The 16,488-nt window shown below is 39.4% G+C and overlaps 1 protein-coding gene across 1 annotated transcript in view; it reads right to left on the bottom strand.

The window, feature by feature from the left end:
- The window catches only part of zzef1 (zinc finger, ZZ-type with EF hand domain 1), a 57,076-nt gene that overhangs the window by 5,392 nt on the left and 35,196 nt on the right, over nt 1-16,488 (bottom strand). Inside the window, exons 46-53 of the mRNA XM_074671999.1 lie at nt 16,286-16,421; nt 13,977-14,336; nt 13,722-13,865; nt 13,431-13,599; nt 13,233-13,331; nt 11,115-11,280; nt 7,196-7,346; nt 1,088-1,159 (exon numbers count right to left, since the gene is read on the bottom strand). Coding sequence (XP_074528100.1) covers nt 1,088-1,159; nt 7,196-7,346; nt 11,115-11,280; nt 13,233-13,331; nt 13,431-13,599; nt 13,722-13,865; nt 13,977-14,336; nt 16,286-16,421 — 1,297 coding nt within the window. The remainder of the gene's footprint in view (nt 1-1,087; nt 1,160-7,195; nt 7,347-11,114; nt 11,281-13,232; nt 13,332-13,430; nt 13,600-13,721; nt 13,866-13,976; nt 14,337-16,285; nt 16,422-16,488) is intronic.

The following is a 16,488-nucleotide window of genomic DNA, read 5'->3' as shown; positions in this document are numbered from 1 at the left end:
TATTTCATTGAGGAAAAGAAATAACGGGGATCAAACCAGGTCGATGTGGTGTGTGTTTAACAGGCTGCACAAAATGAGAAAAATATGAGATGTGCGATTTAGTTATTGAATACAGCAAAAACAATAAGTGAGATAAGAAATCATGAAGAGTGCATTAGCAGTGGCTGCTTTCTATAAGTTTTGTTCACATTACCTGTATTTGCAACACCTCCCTCCTTAACTTGCAAACATCTATCAACTAGCTTTAAAGGTAGAGTCTGCAGGATTTTCCTTAAAAATAAAACGTCAACTTTGACAAGATTAATCCTGCTGAATACAAGCCTCTTTACATGTGTGTCAGTGTCTGTGTCTGCCTCAACCCTCTCCTCTGCCTGTATGTTGATGTTTTGGTTGTTTCAGGATGTTTCTGGGCGGAGCGTAAGCGTGGTTACCTCTGTGTCTTTGCCTGTTAATTACTGAATGGAAGAGGGTGTCCTGAGCGGCAACAGTAGCAAGGGGCAATAAAAAAAAAAACAACCAGAGTGAAACGAAACACTTAACAGATAAGGTTTTTACTAAACAAGGGAAACAGATGACACTTAGTTCGACTTTCACTGGCTTCCCTCACGGGACGAAGAGCGATGCGAGCTGGCTTATCTGTTAACCAGGTATGTGTCAGATACCTGTGATTAGCTTGCGCTAACATGCCAAGTCAGGCGCATGGCTCTCGGGTCTCCCATGTAGAAACGTGATGCTACAGGTGGTTGCTGAGCAAGTGAGTGTGTTCACGTAGCCTTGGTCTGAGGCTGTGGGTGTGTGCTGCCGCTGGCACTGATCCTTGGTGAAGCCCAGTCTGAATGATGCATTTACTAACAAGCAACAAAAATTCCTGCAGACTCTACCTTTAACTGATTCCAAAAGCATCAAAACGCTGTGACAGCATGGATGTCAAACCTAAACCTTCATCTAAAAAGTTCAATATATATATTTTTTTTTATGCATATATTTGGTGAGACTTGTGTCAACGTGCAGAAAAACATCAGACCCCAGAGAGCTCAGGAGAAACTCTGTCTGCATCTTTTATGAAACAGACGTGTAAAGGTCTTACCATAGCCGTGTGGTTGAGGAGCTGCTCGTCAGTAGTCATGGCTAACAGATACTCCTGGAGGATCCCCTGAGACTGAAAAACACACATTTGAGCACAGTTAAAAAAAAAGTTACCGTGAGGTTTTCTGCTCTTAATCTTAAAAAGAAACCAATCATGCAATTTTTCACAGAAATAAAGTCCCTTCATGTTTAACTGCTTGTTATCAGAAACATAAAATACTTTTTTAAATGAGAACTCAATATTTTGTTGATGTATTTTTATATTTTTTTTATATTAACACTGATCATTAATCGAAATTGAGTCTCCAATGAGTGTTGTTCCTCAGCTGGATTAGACCAGGTGTGACTGGCTGTCAGACTGGGAACAGGAAAAAAATGAATAAAATTTGGGGATGCCCAAACTAATTAGTTAGTTGATTCAAACTGATTTACAGTCATAGCAGTTTTATAACAAAGCTTCTGGTCCCCAGAGTTCTTTTCTGATTCGATCTAAACTCTCAAATTAGATCTAATCTTAACATCAACAAAAGAAAAGAAAAGATTTTAAAATAGATTCTGAATATCCAAATAAAGCTTGGTTAATAAGTGTAAAACCTTTGGTTAGTGCTGGAATCAGGCTGAAATATAAAAAATCAATGGGATTAAAACCTCAAGGTTAAAACAAAACAACTTATTTATGATGCATTTCACAGTTTTTATCTGATGTTTTGCTCTTGAATTATTTAAATCACCACAGTAAAACAACAAACACAATTTTATCATTTATAATTATGTCTCTCCTGTGGAAAAAGTATGAAGTCTGATGTTCCAAATAGTACTGGTAAAGTGAATCTGGTTATCTTCCATCGTGTTAATCTGAATCTTGTTTACTTTATCTCTGTGAAACAGGGGGAAAAAAGTAATCTGGATTACTAGACCCTGGATGGCATGAACAACTAAATCTAGATCATTCTTGTCCAGTCAAAAACAAAATGAACGAACTAATCCGGATGCTGTTAAACCTCAAATAAGGACCGTTCTGATAAGGAAAAACCAAGAAGTCACACAGGGGATGAGCTGAGATGTAAAGGAGGTTCTGGTTTCTGACCACTTCACGTTGTCGTCTCAGTGTCAGCCTCAACAGAGGAATGTTGATAAAGCTGCTAAAATGATAAAGTTTAGATTTTTTTTGTCTAAATCCTGAGACAAGCGTCTCCCAGGTCACATACCGAATCTGGAAACAGATAAGAGTAGAGAGCAGCTAAATGGGCCGAATAGATTCTGTACAGGACTTCAGACACAATCCAGATCCCAGGTCCTCCATTCATCTCACAGCCTCCTGACTGTTTATGCTAGGGAACATCCTAAGACCATTTGTTCAGTCAGCAGTTCATGACACGCTGTTTTGATTCCTAAATATAACTTTCACTTCCTGCGGGGGAGAGTTTGTAGAGTCTCAGAGGACCTGGCCGTGAACCTCGTGTGCGTCCACAGACTGGGGTCTGATGCTGGACTGTGAGCAGAACTGGAGCTCCTCAAAGCTTTAAAATGAACTGGTACTGGCTTCAGACCTAATATGGCCAAAGAGGACTCTGAAGCTGGCTGTATGTCATCGCTGCAGTTACACTCATAAGTCAACATGACATGAAGGCCACCAGCCTCCGTCCACACTAATCCTGGATTTTTAGGAGGGTGGTGACAGATGGTGCAGGGTGCTGCAGGCAGAGTGCTGCTCCTCAGAGCTGTGCAGGTTTTTTTAACGTTTAGGTTCATATCAGGGTGAATGCAGATCTGAATTTATAGATGAGTTTAGGAACTGCTTTTTGGAAAACCCACTCTGAAAAATGCAGATGGGAGGAGCTGTTTAAACTTTTGAGACATAAAAAAATCTCTTTACCTGTATTTCAGGTCATTCTTGGAGAAAATACAGGTCTTCATGTGCATTGAGCACAATCTGGCTACAACATGAAATCATTTCCAAGGCTGCCATTTCTTATATATATGTCTCAAACAGGGAACATGTAAAACTGTGATAAATAAATCAGTTCTAATGCAGACCACTGGAGTTGTCTGTGTGATTTTATCTCACATGTGCTTTGAAGTGGTGGCAGAGCACTCTTTGCTCACACAATTCCCTGCTGACCCGAGCACCGTTTTCCATAAAATGTTCTGCAGAAAAGTTTCCGTTATGCAGTTATATTTACATCGACATGGTAAATGTTAGACCCAAATTGAACTAGATGCATCTCTGGTCCAGCTCCACAAACCTCCTTTCTTTGCCAAATGCCGGAGCTGTGACACATCAATTTATAAAAAAGACGATCAAGTGGGGCAGGAAGTCGTGCACAGGAACTACCTAAAAACACCCAATGACTTTACAAAATAAAACAAACCCAGGTCAGGAGTCAACAGGTTAAGGTTTTGCTGGGGCTGGGTATTGCTAAGAACCTCACGATTCAATTTCGATTTTGGTTCTTTAGGTTGTGATTCGATTTGATATCTATTTTCGATAAATGCTTTGACTTTTGATTTTCATGCCCCATGTGAATGTATGTAGTATGTCACCTTGCGTTTTGGAGCATAAAAAAAACCCAAATGTCACTTTAAAGCTAAAGGAGCTGGCTTTAAGCTGCTGCTGCTTTGGCTGTCATTTTGTTGTTGTTTGGTCTTTTGCAAACCTTGTCCATACAACACGTATAATACCCACAGCACCCCCCACTGGCCAGGAAGCGAATCAATATAGAGGACTTGGGATCCATCAGTTCATCAATATTTTTACCCACCCCCTAGGTTTTAGCCAAACATAAATGATCAGAGGCTCATCATTAGGGTGGAAATTGAGGGAAATCCTCAGTCTGTGACTGAAGCTGATGAGAGAGCATGCAGTCAATCTGCAGCAGAGCCAATATGGACTTTTCTAGTCTCTAAAGGATGCACCAATCCAATTCTGACATCAAGAATCAGTTTGATACGGACTGAAAAACTGGATCAGATATCACTGATAAAGAGCAATCTATATGACAGATCTATTCAACTCAATTCTATACCCTCTTAAAACCCAGCGTCCACATATGTGGATATGACATTTCTGCCTCTCAGACCAATGATACTTAATTTCTCTAAAACTTTGACCTATTAACAACATCTAGGGGCACTGCCCATCATCGTTTGGTGATATCACAACATTAAATCCCTTTTAGTGAAAAAACAACATATTTAAGTACAATAAAACTAATAACAAACAACTAATGGGATGAGTAGTGGCAAGAACCTCTCGATATGACACCCATCACAATACTTGAGTCATGATATGATAATATCATGACATCACAATATCGTGATATATTGTGATATTCTACCCAGTTAACTGTTTGATTGAAAATTACTTTCTATTTATTGTTTTTAAAATAATGAAGGTCAGATGCAGTGTTTCATACGTACTCTTATTTTGAAAACATAAACTGCATCAAGTTTGTCACTTTAACTACTGTTACTTTAAACTAATGTTGCATAAATTTATTGGGTGAAAGACATGGTCAGTTGGTGAAACTCATTAATTTTACTTGGTACAACCATTGTTACTCATGAAAAATCTAATGTTGCTCAAAACATGATTATTATCTTATCAGACTACTACACTGTAAAAATTAAATTTCAAATGATTTTAAACTGAACTAAGAATAGAGAAAAAACAGTGATGTTTACGGCATCAAAAACCTACATCATCAAGTTGAGGAACAGAACATTTCGTATTTAATTTGAGTTTACATCTATTAAACAGTTGATGGGAAACATACAGCAGAGTAGCTTTACAGCGCCATCCACTGCAGTGGAGGTGTGGAAGACGTATTGTACTTCCAACTTACCTAAATTACGAATTTTTATTTTAACAAAAATTTTGATATTAAGAATTAAAGTATTAATATTTTATCACAGGTCAAAGAATGGCGATATATTGCTTGATCAAATTTTTTACACTTTCAACTAATAAAGAACTCACAACACAAATGATCAAACTTCCTGTACAATGACCAAACTAAGTTAATATTCTTATTAGGTCTTACTTATCCCAAATAGCAGAGTGAATTAAAAAATGCACACCAGACAAAAGCTTGGGTCTTAAGAGGATACTATTATATGTGTACAACAACCGTGTGTGTGTCTGTGTCTGTGTACTATGTGGTCAATACCAATAGGTCTGTGCGTTTGTGCTCGGTAGAGCTAAGATGTCATGAAGAAAGATAAATGCAGCAGCAGTCTGGAGGTTTGATTCTTCACTGATTGTCTGCTGAGGTTTAGGGTTTAACTGTAATTCCTGTTGGTGTTGGAGATCTACTCACCATACATTTACACATTTACCATCAATGGGATGATGAGATGATGTGCATAGGTTTTTATTTCTTTTTGGTTAACTTAGTTAGAAAGGCCTAAAACATAAGAAATACCCATAAGTTCTCAGAAGATAATTCTCAGTCTCATCCTGGCAATAAGAAATGGAGAATGTTAAATTAATCATGGTAATGGATCTGATCTGTATCAGCTAATATTGAAGCCCTGGTATTATTATTGGAACCTGAATCTGTATCAGGACAAGAAAAATGAATCAGTGCATCCATACCTCCGACCACTCAATGCACTTTGTGCTGCTATTCACTTCCCCCAATCACACACTGACGGCGGAGGCTGCTATAGTAAGAGGGGACTGTGAGTCTCATTCATACACACTCACACCCTGATTGAGCTCAACGTTCATGTCAAGTTGCTTCCTGTGTAATTAGTTTAAAATCACAATCCCTGACATTAATTAGAACCACCTGACAACTTGTTTTTATTCATCTCATAATTCTTTGAACATCCTTAAACAAATAAAGCTCCACCCAACGCCCTGTTAGTCAGCTGATGCAGAGGTAACAGACGTGTGGTTTCCCTGAACCAACACAGTCAGACTTCATTCAGGACTTCCTTGATGAGTGTGAGCTTTACTGACTCCAGTGGTTCACAAACTGCAGCGTGGATCAAGCACACCTTTAAATAACTTGGAAGAACATTTTTTGCAGATTGCTGACTCCTTGTAGATAGAAGTAAAATAGCTCAGCGTATCTATGAGGAAATAAAAGATTTGTGTGACCTTGTGCCAGACACTCCTGATTATAATCGAGCAGATCTTTACGCCTCGTGTGACCTTCATCCCAAACCGTCACCGAGGTGGATCCAGAGACAAACCACAGCAGCAAACACAAACGTGTGTGTTGACAGAAGTGAGGTTTAGAGAAGGTGTCAAAGCACCATCCTGAGTTTATTACTGCTAACACTGATCTGTCCATATGGGACATGTTGGAGAAACAGCTGCAAACTGCTACTGCCCCCTGGTGTCCGACCAGCAAACAGCCTCTCACAGAAAAACAACATCCAGCTGGAGCAGATGGGAGCCCTGAATCCGTCCTGGATGACGAGTCGACTGATGTAATATTATTGTCAGACCAGCAGCCACAGCGGACCCGGAGGCAGCCGGGGTCGCGCTGCTTTTCTAAACTGTCTGCTCCCATTGCATCTACAGATGGGAACCTCCTGGCTGACGGCGAGCTCATGATCCCTGAGACTCCTCTTAATCAATAATGCAAGACAATCACAGCAGAGAGACACAGAGAGAGCAGCACATCACAGGATGGATAGCATCTCTTCCTCTCTCAGGCAGTCTGCAGGGAGCCGCTGGAGCTGTGTGGCTGTCTGGCAGATGGCAGGGCCGCGCTTTGGCCGTGAGCCCGGCTCAGAACAGGTGGGAGGAGGAAAAACATGCTCATCTCACTGAGAGATGGATAAAGACAGAGGTACGGGATGAAATATTGAGTTAATTTTACTCAGCATTTTACTCAAACAGCCTCATATTTAAAACAGGATCAGACGAGGAGACCGTCAGACAGAAAAACGCTTTCTTATTGACTCTGTTGTAGATTTTACCTGCAGAGTCAATAAAACTGTCATCACAGAGAAAAACAAACGACAAACCTAAACAAATACTTCGAATGTCACATGACCACACCTCAAGCTTTTAAAACAACACCTTTACGACTCTGAACACAGCACTGGGATGTACTTTATGTGTGTGTGTGTGTGTGTGTGTGTCACTCACGATGGCTCGAGCCTCTGCAATAAAGAAGAGTTCAGTGAGGGCTCTGTGCAGAGGCAGCAGCACGGTGATACTGGTGGGATCCTGGCTCAGGTTGTTTTCCATGGACATAAAGAGCTGCCATAGAGGTCGCAGCAGCGTCAGCTCACAGGCGCTGCAGGGAAACAGAAAGAAGAGTGAGACACAGAAAGCACAAGTAAATCTGCAGGAAAGGAAAAAAAGAGTAACTTATAACAATCTGTTTATCATCACATCCTGTCGCCTCAAGGAATCTACTGTTATCTGAATGTCACTTTTATTGCTGAAGTGAAAGAAAGCAAAGAGAAAAATAAGACTCAAACTTTGTTAATTAGACTAAATTTTCATCACCGGGGATTTCAGACGAGCTCTTCTCTCCTTTACTTTACAGCAGCATGAACCACCAGAGACAGTACAACCCTTAACTGTCAACACAACATAACATAAATAATAATCCATAAACAAGTATATAAATAACTCCCCCTGCATCTCTGTTTTTGCCAAATGTTTCTTAGTGTAGTTTTTAATTTTGTGTCCTTCCTGTTTTTCTTGTTGTTTATCCAAACTGCCAATCAAAAGTTCAAAACTCCCCAATTTTTCCAGCTTTTTGTTGAAATTCAAGCAGCTCAAGTACAACAAATAGCTCGAAATGGTACAAAGGTAAGTGGTACAGTACCAGACATTAATAAAAACGTCAGGTTACCCAGAACTGAAAAATAATGAACATTTCATAATTATTCAAAAAAAGTCGCTTTAGCAACTTGAAGCTGTTTTGCAAAAATGGAGATTGATGGAGCCTTGAAAGCTTGTGCAAACAGTCCCTACAGGTGTCCCAAGTTTTCTTGATTCCATTCATTCATCTTTGTGTATAACAGTAAAGCGGAACACATCGTGGTACCAGACCCTCATGGGTGAGTGTTTTTGAAGATTGAACAACAGAAAGTTGTGTTACATGCTAAAAAGGAACAGGAAACAGCGACTGAGAAAAAAAGAGATCTGTCCATCTGAGAAATGAAGTCAAGGTGAGCTCAGTGAGTGGAGTTTCTTTAGCATCGAGAGACACTCAGAAACTGGGACCGGAAACTATGGGTGTCCCTATCCGATATGCTTATCGGTATAGGCCCCAGATATGGCTATTTTTGGAGAATCAGATAGCATTGGATTTCGCTATGTAATCAAGAACCAATCCAGTTTTCACATTTTTTCAGCACTGTCACGTTTTACGGCTGCTGTAAATCATCCATGTGCCAAGCATGTCCACTGTGTGGGACCACAGACTGTAAAAAAAATGGATGTCATCTTGCTCGGCTCGAAGTGAGGACACCACAAAAACTGCTCCCCCTGGTGGCTGACTGCAGTACAGGTCAAAAAATCTGTCTCTCCAGTCATTCCAGATGGGCTGTGGTCAAACTTCAAAAATCAATACACCTCAAAGAAATGTTTCTCACGTCCAATTACTGTGGTGATTTGAAGATATCATTAGGCTGCCTTGTATTCAAGTCCTCTTTATTCTAAAAAGTTTCATTGTCATTAGCTATAAGAGGTTAAAAATGAGGTTTTACGTCATGTTTAACAATGACTGACAGCTGCCGTTAGCATTTATTTTTTTAAGGGAATGTAAAATTTGTCAGGAGGTAGAGTCAAGAAGTGATTAGACTCTTGAAAGAAAAAAATAATTATCATTTTTGTCACCTGACTCCATTCAGATTCCCCGGGAATTCCTCACAGTCTCTACTGCACAGACTCTGGGTTGCACGACTGCTGCCAATGGCTGCGCCTGTGACAGGGGAATTTTGACTGCAAAACTGTACAATGGTAAATGGTGGAGCCACACTGTCCACTCTTTATACAGTCTTTGTGTGGGACCACTTCTATTTGGAAAGCTATGACAGTAAAACAGCGTCTTGCAACATATGTAAAGTGAGTGTTCCTTGAGGAGGTATCAACAGGACTCACTTTAACACAAGAAATATGATTCAACAAAAAAAAAAAAATCGTGAAAAAAATTGGATTGGTTTGTAAGTCAAAAAACCTGTATCGGTTCATCCCTACTGACACTCTGACAGGAAGAGGTCTGGCAGAGCAAAAGCCAAGCCAGAATCAGAAGATCAGTTTCTAAGAGTCGATAGCTACAAGCCTCACAGCTTCAAAGAGGTCGAAGTGTCTTAGTCTTGGTTTCACTTAATGTGAAGAGAAGAGTTTGAGATTCAGCTTTAACAGAAAGAAAGACATCCATCACTGAGACAGAGGCAGAAGAAGAAAAAGAGACTTGCCTGGGCTCTGAAACACTGCCAAGTGAAAACTGAAGATGGGAAGATGGTGCTATGGACTATTAAATCAAAACTTGAAATCTTTGAATCATCACGTTGGGTTTCGGTACGCCATATGTCAAGTAGACTAAAGGATGGATCCTCAAAGTGTGACATGAAATGTTCATACAAAGAAAGAAGCCTGATGGTCTCAGGCTGTTTTTCTAAATCCAGGGTATGTGACTTTAACAGGGTTCATCCTACAGCAAGACAATGAGCCACAACATGAGTCCTAGCTCTGCCAGAACCACTTAAAGAATCAAGAAGGAGGTAGTCAGCCTGAAAGCATGAAGTCCACTGCAGTCTCAGTATGTGGATCTAAACCCTATGGAGCTGGTTTGGGATGAACTGAACAGAAAAGTGAAAGCAAAGGAACCTTCAAATAACCAACATTTAAAGGAACTTCTGATGCAACAGAGCTGGGAAGAAACTTCTGGAGAATATTTGATTTATCTTTCTATTTGTCAGACTAGAAAAAACAATTTGTGTCCGTTGGTTATTCTATAGCTTTCTACATTGAAACTGTCCACCTCGTCTCTGAGCTGTCTGTACTCCATGCATCAGGTTTCCTCATCTAATCTTCACAAGCTGCTTGAGGAGATTGCTTATTATGGACTTCCTTAGCTTTCAAAGTTTAACTCTCTTTCATTTTTTCTAAGGAAGCTGTTTCGTGACACATAGCTGGAGCTCTTCTTCTTCTTCTTCTTCTTCAGCTTTGATCACCATCAAACGCTCTGCTTACTGCTCAAGAAGACGTCAGCGTCTTTGATGAAGAGTCACACAGGTACACTCATATATTTTTAATGACTCTGAGAGAGATCACATCAAAAAGTTCCAAAACTAGGTTAAAATGATTAAAACTGCTGGACATCCCATTTTGGGCGGAGTAGGAAAATAATGATGTAAAAAAGAAATGTAAAAGAAATTGTTGTACTGTGAAGTTCAAATCCACAGGTCTGTGACTGTAATGAGAAATGATTTCACAAGATCCTGCTGATTTCTACAAGTCTTACAGTCAAACTTTTCTCAGGAGGGGAATTCTTTAAATTTCACCATAAAATTTAAAAAGAGGTTCAAAAGCCAACAATATAATAACAATAAGGATATTAGAAAAACCCATTCAAACGTGGTTTTCATTGACTTTAGTTATCTACTTCTTGAATTAATTTGTGTTGAGAAGACTTGGTGATACTTTGCCCCCTAAAAAAAACAAACTGCCCACCTGAGATCAGAAAGACCATGAATCACTGTGCCTCGTGGAAATTTAGAGTGAGGTCATAAAGTCTACGCACATTTTTCAGTGAAGGTGGATTTAAGCTTGGCCAAAGCATCTGAAAGTCATCGTGACCCGGTGGAGGCTGAGTCAGTCTGCTTATGCAAATTCCTAAACACATCCCTCACCTCATATCTGCGGGGACGTTGGAGGCTGTTATGCAAACCTGGTGTGGAGTTAAAATCCTGCACCTGGAGGGCAAATTGCTTGGTTCTCTCAGTTTTATCAGAGTCTAAGTTTAAGTGCTCATATCGCCACAGAGGCCTGTGACTTTTGGTGTCTAGATAATTCTTGATAGTGAAGAAAGTTGATGATCTCTTACGTGGTGGACTGACACTGCAGGAGGCGGAGCAACAAGTGAATGGCTTTGAGACGCTGGTTTCCAGTCTGACGACAGGCCACGCCCACCTGCCACTCCCAGATGTCGGCCAGTGGTAGATTCCCCAGGACCTGCTCGTCTGCTAACATTTGCTTCAGTATCTCAAAACCTTAATGGGGACAAAAGAAAGTGTGTAGAGGTTGGAAACCTTCTACTACGTCTGCACTACGATAAACTCTAAATCCTACCAAGTATATTCTTCAAATTTGTAGTCAAAATATCTCATCAAACTTAAAATCAGACAGTTACCTAAAGGGAAACATTTTAGTTGCTTCTAGATCATCTTGAAATACTGTGTTAAGTGAAACAGTCTTAAAAACATCTGGATCTAAGTCATTTCTCAGTTGAAACAAGCTTTCATTACTTGTCATAAGGTTTTGAAGCTGCTGAGTTATTTTTTTAAGATAAATAATCTTTTTTAAGGTTGGATTGAGAAAACAAACCTATAAATAATAAAAATATGCAGCTAATTATAAGCTTATCATGAAATACAGGACTCCTCAATACAAGAAAATGTGGCTAAAATGAGTTCTCTCAACTTTTTTGAAGGTCTTTCTTGTCTAGTAAAGCTAAATCTAATGTGTTTGTTACCTCCGCCAAGAAGATTATGTTTTGGGAAGAGTTTGCCTGTCTGTCTATGAACAACATAACTCAAAAAGTAACAAACAGATCTTGATCAAATTTTCAGAAAATGTTCAAAATGGGATAAGGAAGAAGAGATTAAATTTTGGAGGTGATCTGGATCACCGTCTGGATCCAGGATTTTTTTAAAGGATTCTTTATCATTGTGAGATAGGGCCGTTTTTACCATATGTGTATATAACTCCATGATAAATGATTGGATTGCTTTGCAAAACAATAAAAGACAAGGTCACCATCATTTCTGACAGATGTGAAGTACGATCCAGATCCTGGAAATATTCTGAATACTAAGATCTGGAATATGAAATATGTACTGGGTCATCATAATTTTTAACGCTGTCAGGAAACAAATTATTGTACAAACCTGCAACTAACACCAAATTGTAGCAGACAGTCTGCTGAAAGGGAGTATAACATTAAAGTAGGACTAAAGTGTTGGTGACAATCACAATATGCTTGGTGGAGGTCTGAGCTCTCTGAGGGCTTTTCTTGTTTTAAGATATATTACCAAGTGAATTTTAACTTTTTTCATTGGCAGATATTTTTGCTTATAACAAGCAAAAATATCTTTTATCCATTGTGTTAGCTTATTTTTAAACTGGCTTTTATCCAGTGTATCATTATGTCAAGATAATTACACAAGCATTTACTTAAAAGAATATTTTTCAACAGATTGAGAAAAGCTGCATCATATAATTTATTTGTATCAAGAAGAATTCACTTGTTATTAGTGAGAATACATTATTTTTAAGGTATTTTTTGGGTTCATTGAGGTTACTATTTTTACTTGTTTTGGAAAATCTTGATAAGTCAATTTGTCACAGCAAAAAATTAAAATCTTATCAAGTGTTTTTGTCTTATTTTCAGTAGAAAATGTCTTTTTAGACTTAAAACAAGACAAATTCAACTGACTAGTCCAGACAAATGTCTTGTTTCAAGTTATTTAAAGACTAAAATGAGGTCTGAAATTGCTTGTAACAAGTAAAAAAAAGCTGCCAGTAGAACAAGAAAAATTTACAAGAAAATTTGCTTGGAACTAAAATAATGTCTTAATACAATCAACTTTGTTTTTGTTCCTTTGGTAGCTTTTTCTTATTTGTTTCAAGCAATTCAGACCTTATTTTAGTCTTTAAATAACTGAAAGAAGACATTTTTCTTGATTGGTCAGGTGAATTTGGCTTGTTTTAAGTCTAAAAAGATATTAAGACAACAACACTTGATAAACTTCTTATTCTGTTTCCAATTGGCAGATAATTGTACTTTTTTTTTTTACTTACTAATCTTTACTAATTTTACTTTTTTATATTAAAATACCCCCTTTTTGTATATTTTAGCCTTGTTTTTGAAGGCTGGCTTTGGACTGTGTGTGTCTCTTTGATGGTTTCATTTTAAGCGTCTTATTTATCTAGTCATGTGTACCTGTCTGGAAGCGTCCTCTGTGGCCTCCTGTGACGGTGAACTTGTAGCCCCACTCTGTGTTGCTCATGTCAGACATAAATCTGTAGTACAGGGTGTCACCTGAGAGGAACCAGCATTTATGTCACATGTTTAAACACAACAATGAAAATCACACGGACTAAGAGAAGCAGTGCAGAAAAAAAAGAAGACATGGCTCACCAGGAATCTCAAAATCAGACCATTTCTGGGGCGAGCCGCTGAAGTTGTGGACGTCCTGGAGGAAATCGCTGCTGCTGGACATGAAGAGCTCATCACAGCCTTCCTCTGTGTAGCAGCGAGAGTCAAACTTTATAGACAGGTAGATGGCCCCGGGGATGTGCACCTTGTCCTAAAAGAGAAAAGATGACGTTAACACAGTCTTCTAACCAACTGTAGGAAGTTTAAAGTACAAAAACTTAGACACATGCAAATTTGATTTAGAATAGAAAATAAAAAAAGGATTTTTCTCACCGCAAAGTTGGTGTTGTTGTCGTAGGGGTGTTTGGACTCTCTGATCTGCACAGCCATACCCGGCTCCTCCATGAACTGACAGGCAGTGAGAGACAAACTGCACAGCATACTCTGACTGCAGCCCTTCAGCACCCTCTGCAAAATCTGATCAATACGAGATTAAAAAATGAATCAAAACAAGAAAAAGAAAATAGTTCAGCTCAACTAGTGTTTAAAAGTATGAATACATCACAATCTCCACACTTTGCCGCCCACCTTCTCCCACAGCGGCCTCTCCTCCAGCTGCATCAGCATGTCCAGGATGTAGGCCATGTGGGAGGCGCCGTTCAGCTCCAGCGCCTCCTCACTCAGCGCCGCCTCTGCAGGCCAGTCAGCCAGCAGCGAGGCCAGCACGTGGCGGGCGTAGAGTGTGGCGATGGCTTGGTTAACCTTCACCAGGTACTGACGGACTGCACGGTTGCTGCGCACGTCCAGCTCCTTGTGCAGCAGAGCTGAGCTTTTAGTGCGCCTCTGTTTGGCGTAGCTGAGCTGGAGGTCACTTTCTGAGTTGGTGATGAGCTTCTGGGGGACGACAGCAATCTCCTCTGTGGCCTTCTCACAGTGAATGGGCTTAGACTGTGGGGGGACCAAGATTAGGATTAGGAAGAATCAGAATATTGAATTTCTTGGAGAAAGTTAAAAAATCTGCCACTGGGGTGAGAAAAATTTACATGTTCACTTTTTTGTATTGAGAAATTATTCTTATTAGTCCTGATAGGCAATTCAAAAATATTAATCTAATTAATTGGATTTTAATCTCATATCTGCTTAAGGTCCCCAAATTCTTCTAGGACATTACAAAATTGTAGTGCATTACTAATCAAATGAATACACGAAACAGAGAAGAATTGTAAATCCACATTTTTTTTCAACTGGCCAATATTAAATTGTCTGTGTCCACTGCAAATGAATATCGAAAGACATCAGTTCGATTGCAACTGTTTACTGTATCTATAGAAGTAAATTGTGTTTTTCAGCAGCATGTTTTTTTTGTTAATCAAAATCATGCTCGTACACTACAGTGGGTGAGAGCAGCGTGTTCTTTGGATGAGAGATCAGCATGGATATGAGGAGAAGATGTGAGATAACAGAGACATAGCGAGACTCTGCAAATCAGAAAGTTCAGGCAGCTCACGCTCCAACTGAGGATGTGTCGCGGTAGCTAAGAGAGAAAGAGCGGTGTGATTGTGAGAAAAGACGACAGAGATCATGGAGAGGAGCAAAAGATGGCGCGCCCGAGATGAACGCAATCAAAAATAGTACAAAAGTACAAAAGCTGGGTTTCCACCAAACAGGCCGGGTCGGATCAGTACGGTTTGGTACGGTTTAGTACAGTTAAGCCTGATCCCGTTTGCGTTTCCACAGCAAACTGTGCCCTCTCGTGGTGGGCGACGTGTAAGCCGGATACCAAAAGCCACAGCTGTTAAACAAAAGCGTGATGGTGTAGTAGCAGTTTACCCTGCTAATAAATCCAACAAACAGGAAAAACGCGACACAGTAAACAAAGAGCATAGATGGAAGGCATGCAGCATTTCATTTTTTTTTCTCTCTGTGATTGTCATGTAGCTCTTTGATACAAAGTGCAATCAAGCTTTGTTTCAGTGAAGTCTGTGTACCGCCAGGAGAAATGCAGCCGCTGTTGGGTTAAGTGATGATTCTTTTGACCAATCAACCATCTGCAGTGTGTTGCTCCACCTCCCGAAAGCGGATTGGTTCAGTCTGGCACCCATACGAAAGGGTCCCAAAAAGTGGGATGGCTCGTCTCAGTTTTTAGGGATCTGTCCCGGGATAAGTCAGTGGAAACTCCACAAAATGTGCGCTGTACCAAAACAAACCAAACCGCTTTGATTGGTGGAAACGCGGCTATAGTCATAGATAACAATATCATTATTTGAGTCTTAAAAGATCGTTCAAGGTGCTATAAAAACGGCTCACAGCCAATGAGTTAATCTTGTGTTAATTTTTATAACCCATTAATTTGTGGTGTATTTTATTAATCCAATTAACAAGTTAAAGTGACAGCCCTAATTCTTATAAAAAAGAAACTTAAACTTTTTACACCATTTTTTTGAAAAAGCAATTCAGGCAACATTTTTTACTTCATTGCACAGCTCCAGTTGCAGCTTGTATCCTCTGTTTCTCATTATGATTATTATTTTTTCGTTTTTCTGTAAATATTCCTATGTTTTTATTTTCATTTTAAGCTAATTTTATCTTTTTTTTCCTATGTAAATTTTTCTGTTTGTATATTTCATATCTTAACTTTTTTCTATATTCAATCATGCAATTTCATTACTTTCTTATGAATTGTTAGCACCAGTACACCAAGACAAATTCCTGTAGGTGCAAATATACTTGGCAATAAAACCTGATTCTGATTCTGATTAATATCTTGAATATTCTGGACTTGACAGGTGAATCTGTCTCACATTAAATCTAAAAATAGGTTTTTTAACTGAAAATAAGACATTATCACTAAAGTAGTTTTAAGATCTTTCTGTTTGGGAGGAAGGTAACAAACTCACCACACATGAAATCACGATCATGTCTGTGTCCACAGCCTTTGTGTTCCTCTCCTCAGAGCGGGGACGCCTGGTCGGTTGCCACTTCTGAGCCAGCGTGCGGATTGTCTCGTCTGTTTTTATTTCTTCGCCATCAAATCTGAAAACAGAAACAGACAGGAACAGATGATCCTCTGCCTGGGTGGATCTAATAAAAAAATGTAAAT

This window comes from Halichoeres trimaculatus, unplaced genomic scaffold (genome assembly GCF_033239565.1).
Source record: "Halichoeres trimaculatus isolate MK-OKI-2021-1 unplaced genomic scaffold, fHalTri1.1 fHalTri1_scaffold_6, whole genome shotgun sequence".
Lineage (NCBI taxonomy): Eukaryota > Metazoa > Chordata > Actinopteri > Labriformes > Labridae > Halichoeres > Halichoeres trimaculatus.
The sequence above is the reverse complement of the archived record's forward strand: the minus strand, read 5'-3'. Positions and strand labels throughout refer to the sequence as shown.